This window comes from Triticum aestivum, chromosome 7B (assembly GCF_018294505.1).
Source record: "Triticum aestivum cultivar Chinese Spring chromosome 7B, IWGSC CS RefSeq v2.1, whole genome shotgun sequence".
NCBI classification, from domain to species: domain Eukaryota; kingdom Viridiplantae; phylum Streptophyta; class Magnoliopsida; order Poales; family Poaceae; genus Triticum; species Triticum aestivum.
This window is the reverse complement of record NC_057813.1, coordinates 751,885,706-751,905,234: the sequence shown is the minus strand read 5'-3', so window position 1 is coordinate 751,905,234 and position 19,529 is coordinate 751,885,706. Positions and strand designations below refer to the sequence as shown.

The 19,529-nt window shown below is 42.5% G+C and overlaps 1 protein-coding gene across 2 annotated transcripts; it reads left to right on the top strand.

Moving 5' to 3' along the window:
- The first annotated feature begins 4,381 nt into the window (after positions 1-4,381).
- On the top strand, positions 4,382-19,209 carry LOC123161031 (chloroplastic group IIA intron splicing facilitator CRS1, chloroplastic). 2 transcript variants are annotated; one of them, XM_044578886.1, is made up of 8 exons: positions 4,382-5,081; positions 6,016-6,517; positions 6,716-6,846; positions 7,075-7,425; positions 7,512-7,668; positions 7,798-8,090; positions 8,191-8,250; positions 19,129-19,209. In XM_044578886.1, the coding sequence occupies exons 1-8, from the start codon at positions 4,425-4,427 to the stop codon at positions 19,165-19,167; spliced, it is 2,190 nt and encodes a 729-aa protein (XP_044434821.1). In that variant the 5' UTR covers positions 4,382-4,424; the 3' UTR covers positions 19,168-19,209. The 2 variants fall into 2 exon arrangements, with proteins under 2 accessions (XP_044434821.1, XP_044434820.1); XM_044578885.1 differs by lacking the exon at positions 19,129-19,209 and adding an exon at positions 8,383-8,600.
- Positions 19,210-19,529: the final 320 nt, after the last annotated feature.

Below are 19,529 nucleotides of genomic sequence, written 5' to 3'. Positions count from 1 at the left end.
CAACAAAAAAAAGAAAGAAATGGGGATTAAGCCGGGCTGGCCAAAGCTTCACCATGAAACCAACTATGGCGTCCCTTTGGTTGGGGCTCTGCAGCCTGACTCTGCCACTTCAAAAACAAAACTGACTGTGCCACCTGTATATTCAAACAAATCATTTTATACAATTTTCCTTTTCTTGGACTGATATTTTTGAAATGTTAAATGAAAAAGTGGTCCAAAAGGAGAAACTATATCATCCAAACTGATATTTTTGAAATGTTAAATGAAAAAGTGGTCCAAAAGGAGAAACTATATCATCCAATAGACCATCTAATTGAGATTTATTCCAACAAAAAAAAGAAAGAAATGGGGATTAAGCCGGGCGGGCCAAAGCTTCACCATGAAACCAACTATGGCGTCCCTTTGGTTGGGGCTCTGCAGCCTGACTCTGCCACTTCAAAAACAAAACTGACTGTGCCACCTGTATATTCAAACAAATCATTTTATACAATTTTCCTTTTCTTGGACTGATATTTTTGAAATGTTAAATGAAAAAGTGGTCCAAAAGGAGAAACTATATCATCCAAACTGATATTTTTGAAATGTTAAATGAAAAAGTGGTCCAAAAGGAGAAACTATATCATCCAATAGACCATCTAATTGAGATTTATTCCAACAAAAAAAAGAAAGAAATGGGGATTAAGCCGGGCGGGCCAAAGCTTCACCATGAAACCAACTATGGCGTCCCTTTGGTTGGGGCTCTGCAGCCTGACTCTGCCACTTCAAAAACAAAACTGACTGTGCCACCTGTATATTCAAACAAATCATTTTATACAATTTTCCTTTTCTTGGACTGATATTTTTGAAATGTTAAATGAAAAAGTGGTCCAAAAGGAGAAACTATATCATCCAAACTGATATTTTTGAAATGTTAAATGAAAAAGTGGTCCAAAAGGAGAAACTATATCATCCAATAGACCATCTAATTGAGATTTATTCCAACAAAAAAAAGAAAGAAATGGGGATTAAGCCGGGCGGGCCAAAGCTTCACCATGAAACCAACTATGGCGTCCCTTTGGTTGGGGCTCTGCAGCCTGACTCTGCCACTTCAAAAACAAAACTGACTGTGCCACCTGTATATTCAAACAAATCATTTTATACAATTTTCCTTTTCTTGGACTGATATTTTTGAAATGTTAAATGAAAAAGTGGTCCAAAACGAGAAAACTATATCATCCAAACTGATATTTTTGAAATGTTAAATGAAAAAGTGGTCCAAAAGGAGAAACTATATCATCCAATAGACCATCTAATTGAGATTTATTCCAACAAAAAAAAGAAAGAAATGGGGATTAAGCCGGGCGGGCCAAAGCTTCACCATGAAACCAACTATGGCGTCCCTTTGGTTGGGGCTCTGCAGCCTGACTCTCCCACTTCAAAAACAAAACTGACTGTGCCACCTGTATATTCAAACAAATCATTTTATACAATTTTCCTTTTCTTGGACTGATATTTTTGAAATGTTAAATGAAAAAGTGGTCCAAAAGGAGAAACTATATCATCCAAACTGATATTTTTGAAATGTTAAATGAAAAGGTGGTCCAAAAGGAGAAACTATATCATCCAATAGACCATCTAATTGAGATTTATGCCAACAAAAAAAAGAAAGAAATGGGGATTAAGCCGGGCGGGCCAAAGCTTCACCATGAAACCAACTATGGCGTCCCTTTGGTTGGGGCTCTGCAGCCTGACTCTGCCACTTCAAAAACAAAACTGACTGTGCCACCTGTATATTCAAACAAATCATTTTATACAATTTTCCTTTTCTTGGACTGATATTTTTGAAATGTTAAATGAAAAAGTGGTCCAAAAGGAGAAACTATATCATCCAAACTGATATTTTTGAAATGTTAAATGAAAAAGTGGTCCAAAAGGAGAAACTATATCATCCAATAGACCATCTAATTGAGATTTATTCCAACAAAAAAAAGAAAGAAATGGGGATTAAGCCGGGCGGGCCAAAGCTTCACCATGAAACCAACTATGGCGTCCCTTTGGTTGGGGCTCTGCAGCCTGACTCTGCCACTTCAAAAACAAAACTGACTGTGCCACCTGTATATTCAAACAAATCATTTTATACAATTTTCCTTTTCTTGGACTGATATTTTTGAAATGTTAAATGAAAAAGTGGTCCAAAACGAGAAACTATATCATCCAAACTGATATTTTTGAAATGTTAAATGAAAAAGTGGTCCAAAAGGAGAAACTATATCATCCAATAGACCATCTAATTGAGATTTATTCCAACAAAAAAAGAAAGAAATGGGGATTAAGCCGGGCGGGCCAAAGCTTCACCATGAAACCAACTATGGCGTCCCTTTGGTTGGGGCTCTGCAGCCTGACTCTGCCACTTCAAAAACAAAACTGACTGTGCCACCTGTATATTCAAACAAATCATTTTATACAATTTTCCTTTTCTTGGACTGATATTTTTGAAATGTTAAATGAAAAAGTGGTCCAAAAGGAGAAACTATATCATCCAAACTGATATTTTTGAAATGTTAAATGAAAAAGTGGTCCAAAAGGAGAAACTATATCATCCAATAGACCATCTAATTGAGATTTATTCCAACAAAAAAAAGAAAGAAATGGGGATTAAGCCGGGCGGGCCAAAGCTTCACCATGAAACCAACTATGGCGTCCCTTTGGTTGGGGCTCTGCAGCCTGACTCTGCCACTTCAAAAACAAAACTGACTGTGCCACCTGTATATTCAAACAAATCATTTTATACAATTTTCCTTTTCTTGGACTGATATTTTTGAAATGTTAAATGAAAAAGTGGTCCAAAAGGAGAAACTATATCATCCAAACTGATATTTTTGAAATGTTAAATGAAAAAGTGGTCCAAAAGGAGAAACTATATCATCCAATAGACCATCTAATTGAGATTTATTCCAACAAAAAAAAGAAAGAAATGGGGATTAAGCCGGGCGGGCCAAAGCTTCACCATGAAACCAACTATGGCGTCCCTTTGGTTGGGGCTCTGCAGCCTGACTCTGCCACTTCAAAAACAAAACTGACTGTGCCACCGGTATATTCAAACAAATCATTTTATACAATTTTCCTTTTCTTGGACTGATATTTTTGAAATGTTAAATGAAAAAGTGGTCCAAAACGAGAAACTATATCATCCAAACTGATATTTTTGAAATGTTAAATGAAAAAGTGGTCCAAAAGGAGAAACTATATCATCCAATAGACCATCTAATTGAGATTTATTCCAACAAAAAAAGAAAGAAATGGGGATTAAGTCGGGCGGGCCAAAGCTTCACCATGAAACCAACTATGGGGCCCACTTATCCTCGCTACCTTTTGCTCTCCAACACACAAATCGCAGATGTGGAGCCCGGTTGCCATGGCGCCACCTCCGCTCCCCCTCTTCTCCCCGTCCGCGAAGCAGCCGTCACCACCGCTGTGGCTCCACGGCCCCAAAGCCCCTGCCACCGTGACCCCTCCACACCCTAGCGGCGGAATGGAAGGGCGCGGCTCAACCCGTTAGAGGATATTTGGGGCTCTGCAGCCTAACTCAGGCATAAAAACAACTTATTTTGACACATGTATATGCAAAACAAATCATTTTATACAATATTTCTTTTATTTGACTGATAGTTTTGAAATGTTAAATTAAAAAAGTGGACGAAAAGGAGAAATTATGTCATCCAACAAACCATCTAATTGAGATTTATTCCAACAAGAAAAAAAGAAAAAAAGTAGGGTGAAGCCGGACGGGCCAAAGCTTCGCCATGCATGGAACCGACTAAGGAATACCACCGAAGGATCAGCCGTTGAGGATCATCTTCCCCTACGGCTTTTCGTCACCTGCGTGGCCCCAAGGGGAGGTGAAGAATCATTGCGACAAGTTCCAAAATACACCATCACTTTATTTGTCGGAGACACTTACTCATCATTAGACCTAGGATCCAGAACTCCATCCAATCCAGCGTTGACCACCATGGTCGCCAAAGGCGAGTAGTAGGGAGACCTGATGGGGAAGTCAGAGGTGGAATTCTTAAGAAGGGACGCCAGAACATGAGTTTAGAAAGTCTATCAAATTACCAGTACTAGTGCTTTTCAGCAACATCATGAACCCTTAACTGTTTTTTTTAAGAAATGAGCTCTTATCCTTTTTTTAACATAAAATGAACTCTTATCTGTTGTGGTAGCCATTTCATAAACTCTCTTTTAGTGGTTATAAATATACCGTGTTAAGTACTTTCTCAATAAAGTTCCATAAGATCTTTTACTTCAGTCCTAGAAAAATAAATAAGGGCTCATAAATTTCTGTTTGGAAGTAAATAATAAGTAATAGACATATTTCATATTGTTAATTGTGGGGCCCACTTATCCTCACTAGTTTCCGCTCTCCAGCACACAGCTCGGCCGCCATGGCGCCACCTCCGCTCCCCCTCTTCTCCCCGTCCCCGAAGCAGCCGCCGCCGCCGCCGTGGCTCCACGGCCCGAAACCCCCCGCCACAGTGACCCCTCCACACCCTGCAGAGGCCCCTCCGAGTTCGAAGCCGCAGCGGCAAAGAGAAACCAGCTCCTCCGCCAACCCCCTCAGCGCCGGCGTGCCCGGCGGCCGCACCCGCCGCGCCGTGCTCGGCATCATCCGCCGGGTCCGCTCCCTGGAGCTGTCCGACCCCTCAACTCCGAGGCCCAGACCCAGCACCCGCGGCAGCGTCCCCTTGTTCGACCTCCCGGTCGAGGAAGGCCGGGGAGCGGAGGCGGGGGGAGACGGGAAGGGGAGGCCGGTCCCGTGGTCCGCGGCGAGGGACGAGGGCCTCAAGGCCGCGCTGCGGCGGAAGAAGAAGGCGCGGCAGCCCACCCCCGCGGAGCGGCTGTTGGACCCCGCCGAGCTGGAGCGGCTGCGGCGGGCGGCGCGCGGGGTGGCGGACGGGTGGGTGCGGGCCAAGAAGGCCGGGGTGACGGACGAGGTGGTGGAGGACGTGCGCGGGCTCTGGTCCGGCGGCCGGGAGCTCGCCGCCGTCCGGGTCGTCGAGCCGCTCCGGCGGTGCATGGACAGAGCGAGGGAGATCCTTGAGGTGAGTGGGTGAGACCATGGTTTTCACTTTCAGTGAGATTTCGATGAAATTCACTGAATTTCAGCAGTCACTGAAATCTTTACCTTTCGGCCAAAATATTGTAGCAGTTTCAGTAGCACACAACAGTCACTGAAAACCTTGGGTGAGCTCCATTTTGACCAACATTTCTGTTGTGGGTAGTGAGTTTGATTGATGTGAGTGCTTCATTAGCTGCGATTTGATGCAGTTCTGCTTCATGACGGCACATATGTGGCGAATGTGAATTCTAGTGGCTCTGCATGATACATGCGGCAAATAGATGTGAAATTTCGATGTGCTCATAGCTGACACTGGTGGATGCATGTGGGTGTTGTAGTGAGCTAGCTGGACAGTCTATTATCTGCCAATTATGGCTGGAAATGTTGAACATTCTCTGGCCACTCCTGATGTTTGGTAAATCTGAGTTTTTAATGGCCTCTTCGACTGAAAGAAATTTTTGTAGGACTTCAGTTCTAGCCCATAGAGGTTGTTTGATTTGTAGGATAAGATTTCCTCTTCTTCTTGTGTGCTACTTTGCACTCAGTTCCAGAGGAAATGTTCCATGACAATTCTGGTATGCAACTAATCCCGGAAGACAATTCATGCGGTTTCCAGTGTTGTAGCAAAAAACACATATTATGCTCAATTCATGTAGACAGAACACATTATGACATCCAATTTCTGTCCTATTCATTTTTTTTTCAATTCCTATGTTCTGTTCCGCAGAGGCTCTTATTGAGTTAAGAGTTAATGTATGAGGACAACCAGTTGTGTCCTAGTGAAATTATGCTTTGAGATAATTTTAATGCGGAGTGAAATTTGTTTACTTATCAACTATTTTAGTTTTTTTATTACACAATTACCATGCCTGAGTCGAAGTCTCAAATTTCCTTTGTTGGATTTCCTTTTTTATCAGATAAAATCAGGAGGTTTAGTTGTTTGGACAAAAGGAGACGTTCATTTTGTGTACAGAGGAAGTGATTATCTAGAAAACACAAAACATCGTCACAAGTCCGTAGCTGATATTCAGAGAGTTCCCCCTGAAGAATGTACTGCGCCTGAGCCCCAATGGAAACACGGAAGCAACACCGAGCCTTCAAAAAATCATAATGGTGATGCTCATGGTGTTTTCCGAGAGATTGATCCAAGCCTTGGTGTTCACGCATATGAAGAGCCTCTCGAAGGAACACTCTATGAGAGAGAAGTAAACAGACTGTTGGACAGCTTGGGCCCTCGGTTTGTAGATTGGTGGTGGAACACGCCATTGCCTGTGGATGCTGATCTCCTTCCAGAAGTTGTTCCAGGCTTCAAAACTCCATTTAGACAGTGCCCTCCTGGTGTGAGACCGACGCTAGCAGATGAGGAGCTGACATACCTGCGCAAGCTTGCACGTCCCTTGCCGACACATTTTGCTCTAGGTGATTATGCTATTACCTTCCAGACTTTGCACTTGTTCCAAATAGCCATGCTTGTACAGGATGATTAAGTATTAACTGCTTCCGGCACTCTTACCGTCTTATGCGTACATCACCTTATTGTTCCACAAGAAATAATGTAGAATCACAAGAAAACTACCATAGGAGGCTTATAAATTTGTCCCAACTAATCTTTGGTAGGTAGAAATACAAGACTACAAGGTTTGGCAGCTGCTGTGCTAAAGCTTTGGGAAAAGAGCCTTATAGCGAAGATTGCAGTGAAAGTGGGTATCCAGAATACCAATAATGAGCAAATCGCATGGAATCTTAAGGCAAGTGCTCTTCCTCATGAAATCTGTTTATGATACTTGTCCTGTAAAAAGTTCATAATAGTTGGTGCATTTGAGTATCAAACACGTATACTGTACAAAATACTGTGAAGGCTATAATACTAAATTAGACTAAACATAAGCAATTAAATGCTCATGCTTTCGTACTTCTTTGTATCAGAAATAGTTGTTGTACCTTCGTCTATATGACACTGAATCTTCTCAGTGCAGCATCTTACTGGAGGAACTATCATATTGAGAAACAAAGATTTCATTATTCTATATAGAGGCAAGGGTTTTCTTCCAGGTGGAGTTAAACGATCTGTTATTGAGCAAGAGGCTCGGGTAGATGCCCAGCAGGTGAATGAAGAAGAAGCCCGATTAACGGTGATGGACTCGCTTCAGATGTTTGCTGGTTTACCATCTGAGGAAACTTCTGCGGGAACTTTCAGAGAATATCTGGATTTCCAGCTTAACCATGTGCATGAAATAACTGAAAACAACTTGGGCATGGTAGAACTAGAGGCCGAGAAGCATAGACTCGAGAAGGAGCTGAAAGACCAGCAACGGAGACTTTCCATTGTAAGCCCTGATCTTACATTTGTGCTCTTGTTTCAAATCTAACCTTCTTAGAGTACCTAATGGAACAAAACCGGTGTCGGCTGCAGCTTACGAAGAAGATTGAAAGATCCAACGAAGCGCTGGCGAAGCTTCATAGTTCTTGGAACCCTTCAGGGCAATCTGCAGATAAAGAACTTTTGACAGAGGAGGAAAGAATGATATTCCGAAAAATTGGCCTAAAAATGGATGAGCATGTGCTCCTTGGTATGGCTTTCTGCATTTACATATATTTTTTGTTCATATGTGCTCTTATGCGTGTGCAAGTGACCAAGAAAAGCTACTTAATTACCCGTTGCTGATCCCAAAAGTTATTTTGCTTCGTTTTCCTCGCAGGAAGACGTGGTATCTTTGACGGTGTAATTGAAGAGATTCATCAACACTGGAAACATAAAGAGATTGTGAAAGTAATTACCAAGCAGAATCAAGCTTACCAAATAACATACACATCAATGCTGCTTGAGGTTGAGACAGGAGGAATGCTAATAGCAACACAGAAGCTCACAAATAGCCATGCCATAATACTTTACCGTGGAAAGAATTATCATCGCCCAACAAAATCATCACCAAGTAATCTCCTGACAAAGAGAGAGGCATTACGAAGATCAGTTGAGGTTCAACGACGAGGGGTAGGAACCCTCCTAAAATCATTTTTGTTATTTCCCCCCTCCAGATTTCCGTTTTGCCAAGTGCTGCTTTATATCTCATTTCTTTTCATCTTATTTGTAGTCAATGAAATACTACGTTTGGGAGAGACAAAAGTCTATTGAGGATTTGCAATGGAGACTGGTTAGTTGACGACGGCATTTCTTAAATATGAAGTATCAGGGCATCAATAGGTTATCAATACAATGGTATTAAATTCCATTCACTTCTGCAGCCTGGAATTCATGCAGTGTGTTTGTTTCTGTTGCGTTGCAGGCAAATGTGACAACGAAAATCAGGAAACTAACCGCATGATTCATGGAGTAGTATGCAAATGATTCAAAGATTTCAATGGTCTTTCCATCTAGCTTTTCCTTTTTTTTCTCTCTATGCGTTGGATGAATTTGTACATCTTGTCTATATGGCTTTCTGCAAATGTATATATAATAGATACAGATTCTACAGCCTGTAATAAATACAATTTTGTGTACCTATACTCTAGATCCTAGATACCACGTCTTGAAGGTGAGGAACTAAATCAATGGACAGATCTTGAAAACATGCATGGTGAGATTGCCCTTGCAGACTCTGATGAAAAATTGGCCTGGCTCCTCTTCTTTAGGACAGTTTTTTGTCAAGTCTTTTTATTTGAAATAATCTAGGATGGATGAAATAACAAAGAAAAAATGAAATCATCTGGGATTGTGATACTGTTGGATATGCGCAACTGCAAACTGAGAGAAAAAGAAAAGAAAATTTGAAATCATCAGGAATGGATGAAATATAAATATAAAAAAAATAATCTGATATGTATGGAAAAACGAAAAGCACCGCTGGTCTGCGCAATTGGGAACCGAGATACTTGTTCTGCCAGATTGCTTGATATGCGCAATTGGAAAGTGAGAGTTTTTTCTTTAAATTGTCTAGGATGGATGAGATAAAAAAAGAAATCATCTTAGGTTGCCCCACCGTTGGATCTACACAATTGGGCTGCGAGAGAAAAAAAAAGAAAATTGAAATCATTATTGATGGATGAATAAAAGAATACTATGGATCAAAAGGATTTGGGAAATTGAGAAGTGAGAGAAAAAAATAGAAAAAAATGAAATAGTCTGGGATGGATGGAATAAAAATTATGAAATAATCTGATATGAATGAAAAGGATCCGCGCAATGGGGAAGCAAGAGAAAAAAACAAAATTAAAACAATCTAAGATGGATGAAATAAAGAAAACAAATCAAGAGTATCTAAGATGGATGTAATAAAAGACCATGCAATTGGGAAGCCAGATAATTTTTTTGAAAAACAATCTGGAATGGAAAAATCAAATTATCTGAGATGGAAGACAGGTGAAAAAACCCAAATTATCTTAGACGGATGTAAAAATACAAAAAGACCGATCATATACGTCTACACGGTGTGCCTGCCTATATCAAAAATTATAGATACGACAGAGACGTATCAGGGCCACAGCCTGCCACCAGCCTGCCACCACCTCTTTAGTACCGGTTTGTGGCACGAACCGGTACTACAGGTTAGCCACGCACCGATACTAATGAGCGCCGGCCGCCTAGCCGTTGGAACCGATACTAATGATCACATTAATGCCGGTCCAGTTATAAACCGGGACTAATGTGCTTTACATTAGGCCATTTTTCTACTAGTGGAAATTGAGAAGTGAGAGAAAAAACCAAAAAATAAAATAATTTGGGATGGATGGAATAAAAATTATGAAATAATCTGATATGGATGAAAAGGATCTGCGCAATGGGGAATCAAGATTTTTTTTTTGAAACAATCTAAGATGGATGAAATAAAGAAAACAAAGCAGAAGTATCTAAGATAGATGTACAAAAAGACCACACAATTGGGAAGCGAGAGATTTTTTTAAACAATCTGGAATGGATGAAATAAAAAAATTAAATTACCTGAGACGGAAGGTAGGTGAAAAAATCCAAATTATTAGAGATGGGTGTAAAATTTAAATCATTATGGATGGATGAAATAAAAGAATACTATGGATCAAAAGGATTTGGGAAATTGAGAAGTGAGAGAAAAACAGGAAAATTGAAATAATCTTGACGAATGGAATAAAATTTATAAAATAATCTGATATGGATGAAAATGATCTGTGCAATGAGGAAGCAAGAGGAAAAAAACAAAATTAAAACAATCTACGATGTATGAAATAAAGAAAACAAATCAAAAGTATCTACGATGGATGTAATAAAAGACCACGCAATTGGGAAGCCGGGTAATTTTTTTTGAAAAGCAATCTGGAATGGAAAAATCAAATTATGTGAGATGGAAGACGGGTGAAAAAAATCCAAATAATCTTAGACGGACGTAAAAATACAAAAAGACCGATCGTGTACGCCTACACGGATCTCACAATGGTATAGTAAAAAAGGTAGAAAAAAGCAACCGTATACATGTACGCAGACCCAAAAAAAGACCGACCGTATGGACGAACGAGAGAAGAAAGAAAAATGATCTAAAATAAAAAAAGACCGACCGTATGGACGAGCGAGAGAAGAAAGAAAAATGATCTAAAATAAAAAAGTAAAACGATCTAAAATAAAAAAGACCGACCGTATGGACGAGCAAGAGAAGAAAGAAAAATGATCTAAAATAAAAGACCGCTCAATTGGAAAGCAAGAGGAAAAAAACAAAAAGACCGACCATATACATCTACATGGATCTGATGATCGTATAGCATCAAACGAACCCGATGGCTATACGTCGGTCTTTTACCTCCGCAGACCCGTTAGGTCAGCGCTAACTGACTCGTGAGTCCTAAACCGATATCTTTTCCTACCTCGAGGCTGTTTTCCTCTCGTACCTCGCGGCTGCAACCCTAGCCGCCGCCAGGGGCCGATCTTCCAACGCCGTTCTCCAGCGGCTCCCCTTCGCCGGCGACTTCAATCGTCGGTGGTGAGGGGGGTCGCCGGATTCACACGTGTGGATCGTTTTTACTCATCCGTAGTCTAGGTTTTTAGGTTGTTCATCATCTTTGCTTCGGCGGTGACGATGACGACGCTGAATAAATATTCTTCGGATCCTTTCCTGACGAGGTCATCGGTCCTATGGTTGGGGATGGATCTGGAAATCAGTCTGTTCAAGCAAGGATGGCGTGGCGGCGGCGGCATCCTCGTGGTGGACCTGTGTCCTCGGGCTTCATCGTTGCGACGACGTTTGCTCCAGCGTCGGCGTGGAGCTTGGGAGGTAGTCCAGGAGCGGATGCAGATTGTGGTCTGCATCGACGACATCTGGAAGACGGAACGTGTGCTGGGTTCGTGGTTCGTGGATGGCAGGTATGGTTTCCTCCTTCGGCGTCTTAGTCGTTGTGGGGTGCCAGATCTGGAGTTCGATGGCGTGTCCGGGGTGTTGCCCCGGTCTGATTCGTTCAACGGCAATGGCTTCACTTTTGGTGAGCCACCTTGGAGGTCCGCAAAGCTGCATATCAGCGATGGAGCCGCGTCGAGTTTGGGTGAGGAGGTGATCCGTCATTCTTTTTTTTGGTGGCTGTTGTGGTGGTGCCGGAGGCAGGTGACGGGCGTTAGTGTCAAGCTCAGAGATGTTCTGCTATCTTTTCAGTTTTGTCATGTCGGTTCTTACGTGACTTATACTTTGTTTTTTATGATATATGAATGAGATGCGTATTACCATGCAAAAAAAAAAAAACTGACTCGTGACCGCATCGTTGGCAACAACCGGGTCAGTACCGCCGCATTTAAGCAGCAAAATTGGCTCCCGAGCTCGCGATGTGGTACTAAATAACCGACGGCGAACCGAGCGGCCCACCAGCAGCTAAAACGCTCGCTGGGCCAGCCTCGTCCTCGGCCCACCAGCTAGGCTGGGCTTCTAACACGCGACTGGGGGACATCAGTTGCCGATCTCCTAGGCTTTCGCTAGGGTTACCAAATCATGCGGCGATTCTCGCCGGAGTCCGCGTATTCCTGCCGATCATCCCGTGATCCATCAACGGGGCTCGGTAGTCCTGTGCAGATCATGCCCAGTGAAGCTGCTGCATGGCTCATCCCTAGGAATGTCTAGGAGGAGGAGAACGGAAAGTGAAAGTGCCCATCAAGGAGTAAGGAACACCCTAAAGTACGGAAAGTGCATGGCTCATCCATAGCTCGTCCATGGTAGCCGGAGGTTAGGAAACTCGGCTATTCCAGACGGGAGTTTGGGCAAGGAGCTACTCTTTTATTTATTTATTCTGAAATCTTTTAGTGCTGCTACATCTTCCCCTCATGATCTGGCTGGGAACAACCATGGGGTGGAAATGACACGTCGTCGGGCCTGGCCTGCACTTCGGATGCGATGATGCACTATGACCGCCAGGCCGCGCCAGCTGTACCAAGGCAGCCGTTAGATCAACCTTCGGAGAATCTTACTATGGAACCGATGTCAGATCGGAATAAAATTTTCTCTTCCACCCACCCCCATGTAGAGTACCGTCCCGATAACTCAGGGCCGACCGACATCCGGGACCTAGCATTCATTGTGCACAAGAGAAACAAAACCGTCTGACAATTCTGGGCTCAAATTTTGCTTGTAAAAAAGCAAGATCGCCGATTGCCGGGATGCGAAGGCCCTTCCCGCATTCCGTCACAACTGATACGACGAAGGAATCACAAAGATGTTGCTTAGAAACGCCTCACAATGTTTGACGAGCTGTCCGCCACCGTGACAAGATATTACGTTATGGAGGACGCCTGGTCGGCCAACCAATGGCACGAGAACCCTAGTTCGGATTACCTGAGCGTCGAGGTAGGGGTGATATAGGAGGAAGAAGAAGAGGTCTAGGTAGAGGAGATAGATGGACATGAGTTAGAGGGAGAGAGGGTGGAGTGTCTCGGATGCTTCAGAACATGTCGACACTGTTATTTATCATAGCTCAAATCGTGGAATAATCAAATAAGAACAAAGGTGCATGCAAAAGGTTCGTAACCGAGGATGGTGCAGTCAATGTCAATGAATAGCTTGTGCAATTCGAGGCTGGTAAGGTGCCCAGAACAGTTCTACTACTTTAGAATGGAGGCACTGTTGTAGCTGTGGGGACCGAGGGGGCTTATTCTACCCCAGGAAAGCGTCGATTGTTGAAATAAGGCGGCAGAGAGAGGATGGTGGTATGGACGAGAGCGGTCCGATAAATGAGGCGGCCTCTTATGGGAAAGGCCGCCAAGATAAATGAGGACTTAATGTTGAAAGTGTTGTGGGATTGGCGATCCTGCGACTATTCAGGAGCTCCTACGGGAGAGTGCAATGTCGATGGTTTGTATTGTCGAGACACAGTTATTGCTCAACCATGGCAAGTTGGTAAGCACTACGGACATAAAATTATCCAGTACGCTTCCAGTTGCCACACACAAAATCATGGCATTGCATATGAGGTGTTTGAATCTTAATAAGTACTTCATCCGTAAAGAAATATAAAAGCATAGATCACTAAAATAGTGATCTAAACGCTCTCATATTTGTTTAGGGAGTATGACATATGTGGTAGTGCGGGACAAGACGTGCATGCACTGGTTCACACTTTACTTTTGGGGTATGCACACAAAACTGGCTGGCCGGAACACTTTGTTCCGTGTCAAAGCAACCATCCAATGACATATGTGTAGCTACCGGGGGTGGAGTTGTGGTAGCCTGGTAGGACGCGTCTTGGACATTCGTATACTAAGGGGGGCACAAAATACAACATGTATAAGGCACGAAAACATTTCGCTTTTACACAGCTGGCACAGAGTTACCCTCTCCATTCATGTTCGCACGAGCAGGATACCTTGCGCCAATGGCGTTGTGCACTGAAAGTCCGGTTTATGACAAGCCGTCAGTTCTTATGAGGAACAAATAGAGAGACAGGGGATCTCCCTCACGTAACCTGCTTTAGTTTTTGTACTACTACTAGATAACCGATTGTTATTGTGCACGTGATCCACCCAATTCATGACCAGACATTCTATTTGATAGAAGAACGGAAGAGGAGGCTTAAGGAAGAATATGTAATTTGGTGTCACTTCTCTTATCTGTTACCTTGCCAAGGTGTCGGCTTTGGGGTGGAAGGAAGGTCTTCGGCTCCGTTCCGGTCAGCCGCATCAATTTGGTGTATCCATGGATGAGGTGGGGCTCGGATGCCGTGGCGACGGCCCGGTTGGTGGAAGCTAGGGTGCTCCTGGTTGGAGCACGCGACTCGGGCGATGTCCTGTCACCATGGCGGTGTGGGCGGCATGTTGACCAGGGTGTGTCACTCAATGGCGGCGTTGCAGTTGTTCGTAACCTAATCCGGTGATGGTGAGTGTTGGCTGGGGTGAAAACCCGCTCTGTCTTGCTAGGCCGGTGGTAGCGGCGGCGTACTAGCGTCGTCCCCTTCTTGAAGGCGCTGGCCCGGCATCTCATTTGTCGCCGCGGTGCTCCGGGGAAAACCCTAATCCTTGCATTGGATGGTGGCGATGCTACAGTGTCGTTCCCTTGCTGAAGGCGCCGCCTTGGAGCCCATTTTTCTTCATACATGGCTTCTACTCTACGTGGTGCCTCACCCACGGTTGAGGGCCCCGATGACTTTGTAGTAGTGCTTAATGTTTCATCTTGTGTTGGCTAGGAGTTTGTTGGGGGTAGTGTTTTTGTTTTCAGCGTCCTCATATCCAGCCTTGTGTGTGTGTGTGTGTGCGCGCGCGCGTGTGTGCATGTGTGTGTATCGGCTGGTTTCGGCTTGTTCAGGTGATGGTTGCTTTATACATAAAGTGGGTGGAAACCCCTTTCCGTCTTGTCGTCCCCTCTATCCTCACGCTCTGTCGCAGATTGTGAGTCCTACGACTTTACTGTGGCGGTTCTTGAGTTGGCGGCCATGGATCTAGTCCTGTCTAGCCCGGATTGGGTGGAGTCTCGTAGGCGTCCTCTGTACGTAGTTGATGCTCCAAAGTCAAAGTCTACATGATCCTGCTGATTGCGAGTGGGGTGACTATCTTTTGTGGAATTTTTGAGACCCCTGGGAGTAGTCAATCTGAGGGTCGAGGCAGGGGTGATATAGGAGGAAGAAGAAGAGGTCTAGGTTGAGCAGATAGATGGAGAGGAGTTAGAGGGGGTGGAGGTATATGAAGGATAGGAGAGTGTCTCGGATGCTTCAGAACATGTTAAAACTGATATTTATCATTTTCACTTCTTCTTCGGTACAACCCCCTAAATACATCAACGGAGGAGATTTCTTCATACCCCTTCATAATAAATGGTAGGATGGTCTTTTCCCGCACCGAGACTTGTGTATATAGAACCTTTTTTAGAGACGTGTACCTAGAACCTGTACACGGCCTGGCGGAGGTCTGGCTCGGTCGAGTAGCGAACGGCCTATAGTGAAACAGTGGAAATCCAAAAAATTCTTAATGAGGCACGAATCGAGCACAGAACCTCCCGCTCACACACCGAGGAGGTAAACCACTCCATCAAGGAAGTCATCATGCCTAATTGGCAGCACGGAAATTTAAAAACTATTCTCCGAGTTTAGGAAGCTTGCCATGCAGTATTAAATATCATGGCGAGATAAGGGCTGCGACGTTAGAGCAAGTACAATAAAGCTGAGTCAGCGGGCTATAAGGCATAAACTAGTATATTTCTGCTTAGTTGGAGGAAAGAGAATAGGAGAGAGAAGGTAAGCGGGCTCTTCGTGAAGAGCCAGCTCTAGCACGTGCTCCTAGGCACTTTGTGAGAATGAAAGGTGGGCCACATAATAAAAAGTAATACACTCTTTTGATCTACTATTATACATGTTGACTATAAGATGGGCTGTAGATAACATGGCACTGGCTTATAGCCAGCAGCTCGCTATACTATTAACCATGCTCTTAATAGGAACCGGCCGTGCAGGCGTTTGCTTTTACAACAGATTAGCATGCATGTCATGCAGCCTTTATTAGCGTGAGTTTTGTGGCAGCTATGATTACGGGCATTAATTAACATAGGAAAGGAAACGAACCGCACGCGATTACTGGTGAGAATTACACGTATTTAGTTCCCATGCGACGAAGCCTTGGTCCTAGAGTTTTGGTCATTGTGCCCAATATGCCCAGGCGGGGAGAGTATGAACGACGACCTATTTGAACTTTTTTGGAATTTTGAACGTAACTTTTTTAAAAGCGAACATTGTTTAAAATTTGAATAACATATGAAAAGGCAAACAATTTTTTGAAAGTCGAACACATTTTGAAACTCTAAACAAATTTTGAAAAATGGGAAAACTGAATTCCAAACAATTTTAAAACTCTGAACTTTTTGAAAACGAGACCATTTTTCGAATTCTTCAAATTTCTTGGAAAATGTGAATAGATAAATAAATATGTTGAACATTTTTGAACTTTACAGTCTTGGAAAAGAAAAAAGAAATGGAAAAAAGAAAAAATTGATTCATGAACATTTTCCCAAACCGGTAAAACCGACCTGGAACCATCTTTCAAAAAACGGCATCTCAGAGGCAACGAACAGATTAAAATGGGCAGGCCCATGTTCACTCGTATCGACCTGGTATGTGCGAAACAACAAACTATTTTTTTGACATTTTTAAAATGACCTCAACTCTTGTGAACAGGTCGGCATGACCTTGTTAGGCTTCCATGCCATGTTTGAACGATTTTCGACGCCGTATGCAAGTTGCGACAGGTCCGATCATTTATGAGCATTTTTTATCAAGAAAACTACAGAAAAGGCAAAACTTGTCGAAAACCCAAACGACTTGACATGATGTCTCGAATTAGTGATACAAGGTCATGAAAAAATCTTGAGTTCATTCGAAGGTTGTCAAGAAACTACGTGCTCTCAGACGGTGCCTTCTGGCAGGACACCCTCCACTAAATATGGTCTAATTTTGGACATTCTTGAAATAACTCTAACTTTTGTAAGTAGGTGAGAATGCCCATTGTAGGCATCTATGCTATGCTTGAACGAATTTCAACACCGTATGCAAGTTGCGACACATCCAACCATTTATCAGTCTTTTTTGACCGAGAAAACTCTAGAAAATGCAATACTTGTTGGAAACCCAAACAGCTTGGCATGGTGCCTTGAATTGGTCATACAAGTCCATGAGCGGAATTCGAGCCATTTCAACGATGTTGAGAAACAATGTGCTCTCAAACGGAACCTTCTTGCCTACGCGGGCACCCTCCGTTGAACATATGGCCTAATTTTTGTCATTCATGAAATGACCTCGAATTTTGCACGAAGGTGGGCATGCCCATGGTAGGCATCCATGCCAGATTTGAGCGAGTTTCGACATAGTATGCAAGTTACGACATGTCCGTCCATTTATTGACCTTTTTTGTTGCGGCAAATCGTCAGACAATCGCACACACGATTGTAGAATGGGCGAGCCCATCTCAGCGTTCGAGCCACCGGTATTGCAAATCTTCTAGAAGGTTACTAGCCAGTTTGACGACTACTAGAAAGTTCCTAAACCATTTTTCCTGATTTTTCTCAGTTTTGGTTTTGTTTTTATTTTCTATTTTTTGTTTCTTTTTGTTCTGTTTCTTTTAGAAAAAATCATATTTTTTTAAAAAAATCAACATATTAAAAAATTGTTCACTTTTTTTTCAAAAGATGATCACAAATTCTAATTTTCGTCATGTTTTCAAGAATCCTTCACGTTTGATAACATGTTCAGATTTTTAAATTTGTGCATGTTTTCCAAAAAATGGAGTTTCAAAATTTTCTTTACGGTTTAAACATTGTTCACAATTTAAAAAAAATGAATTTGAAAATTTGTTTGTGTTCTGTAAATAGCTTAGAGTTTTAAAAGTTGCTCGTGTTTTTTTTCGAATTTCAATTTTTATTCTCATTTTAGAATGTGTTCGGAATTTCAAAATGTGTTCCAATTTTTTAAAATTTTATTTGAGTTTTCAAGAAATTGTTCTCATTTTATGTATTTTTCATAGATTCAAATAATGTTTCAATATTAAAAAAACTTTGATTTCAAAAACAATTAGCGTATTACAAAAAGTTTGTGGATTTCAAAAAATGATCGTGTTTCCAAATTCTGTTTTATAATATTGTTCACAGAATTTAAAGAAATATTCGGCATTTAAAAGATGGTCACAATTTTCAGTGAAATGTTCAAAGTTCTGTAAACACTGTTTCAATTGTGCCGCTTCTGTGTGTTAATAAAATACCCGCGTTGGCTTAAAACACAAAGCAGTTAATAGGTCGACTGGTTAGCAGCACACCTTAGACGGTGTAATGTCACGTGTTCGAATCTTGCCATGGCATTTATTAATGTCACGTGCGGGCGTGCTGCTCTATATGGTTCCTGTTAGTGGGCTGGGCCAGTAGCGGGTCCTCTTCCCAATCGTACGGCATATACTTCTAGGTGGCTGACGCACATAACATACGGAAGTTGTGAAATGTCCAGATTACTCTTTATACGTTTTGTGAGGGGGGTTGTACCGAAGTGGAACTCATTTATCATAGCCCCAAAGTCGAGGAAGCAAATAAAAACAAAGGTGCATGCAAAAGGTTCGTAGCAGAGGATGGTGCAATTAATGTCAATGGACAGGTTGTGCCAATCAAGGCTCATAAGGTGGCCGGAGCAATTCTACTTGAAAATGGTGGTACTGTTGTAGCTGTGGGGACTAAGATGGCTTATTCTACCCTAGTAAAGCGTCAATTGTTAAAAGAAGAAGAAGAGGAGAGGATTATGGCTGGACGAGAGCGACCCGACAAATGGGACGGCCTCTTATGTGGAAGGCCGTTGATGATGTCCTGGCTAAGGGAGTGCTTAACATTTGTGTTCTTGTTTCAAATCTAACCTTTCTTATAGTACCTAATGGAATAAAACTGATGTTGGCTGTAGCTTACAAAAAAAATTGAGAGATCCAACCAAGCGCTTGCGAAGCTTCATGGTTCTTGGAACCCTTCAGAGCAATCTGCAGATAAAGAGCTCTTGACAGAGGGCATCAATAGGCTGTCAATACAATGAAATTAAATTCTGCCGCCTGGAATTCATGCAATGTGTTTGTTTTTGTTGTGTTGCAGGCAAATGTGATAAGGAAAATCAGGGAACTAACCATATGATTCATGGAGATTGTTGGTAGTATGCAAATGATGCAATATTTTTGAATGTCTTTCTATCTAGCTTTTCATATTTTTTTGTCAATGTGTTGGATGAATTTGTACAGCCTGTAATAAATGCAGTTGTATGATTTTCTGCTAATGTATATATAATAGATACAGGAGCTACAGCCTGTAACAAATACAGTTGTATGTATATATACATGATACAGGAGCTACAGCCTGTAATAAATACAATTCTATGTACATGTATAATAGATATGTGCGAAAAGATACATGATATATTTACCGCAAGACAAGCTCTTGGAGACGGAGCGAGGGGTGACCGAGCTCAGAAAGGAAAGCCGATGGCTGGTAAGCGCGTT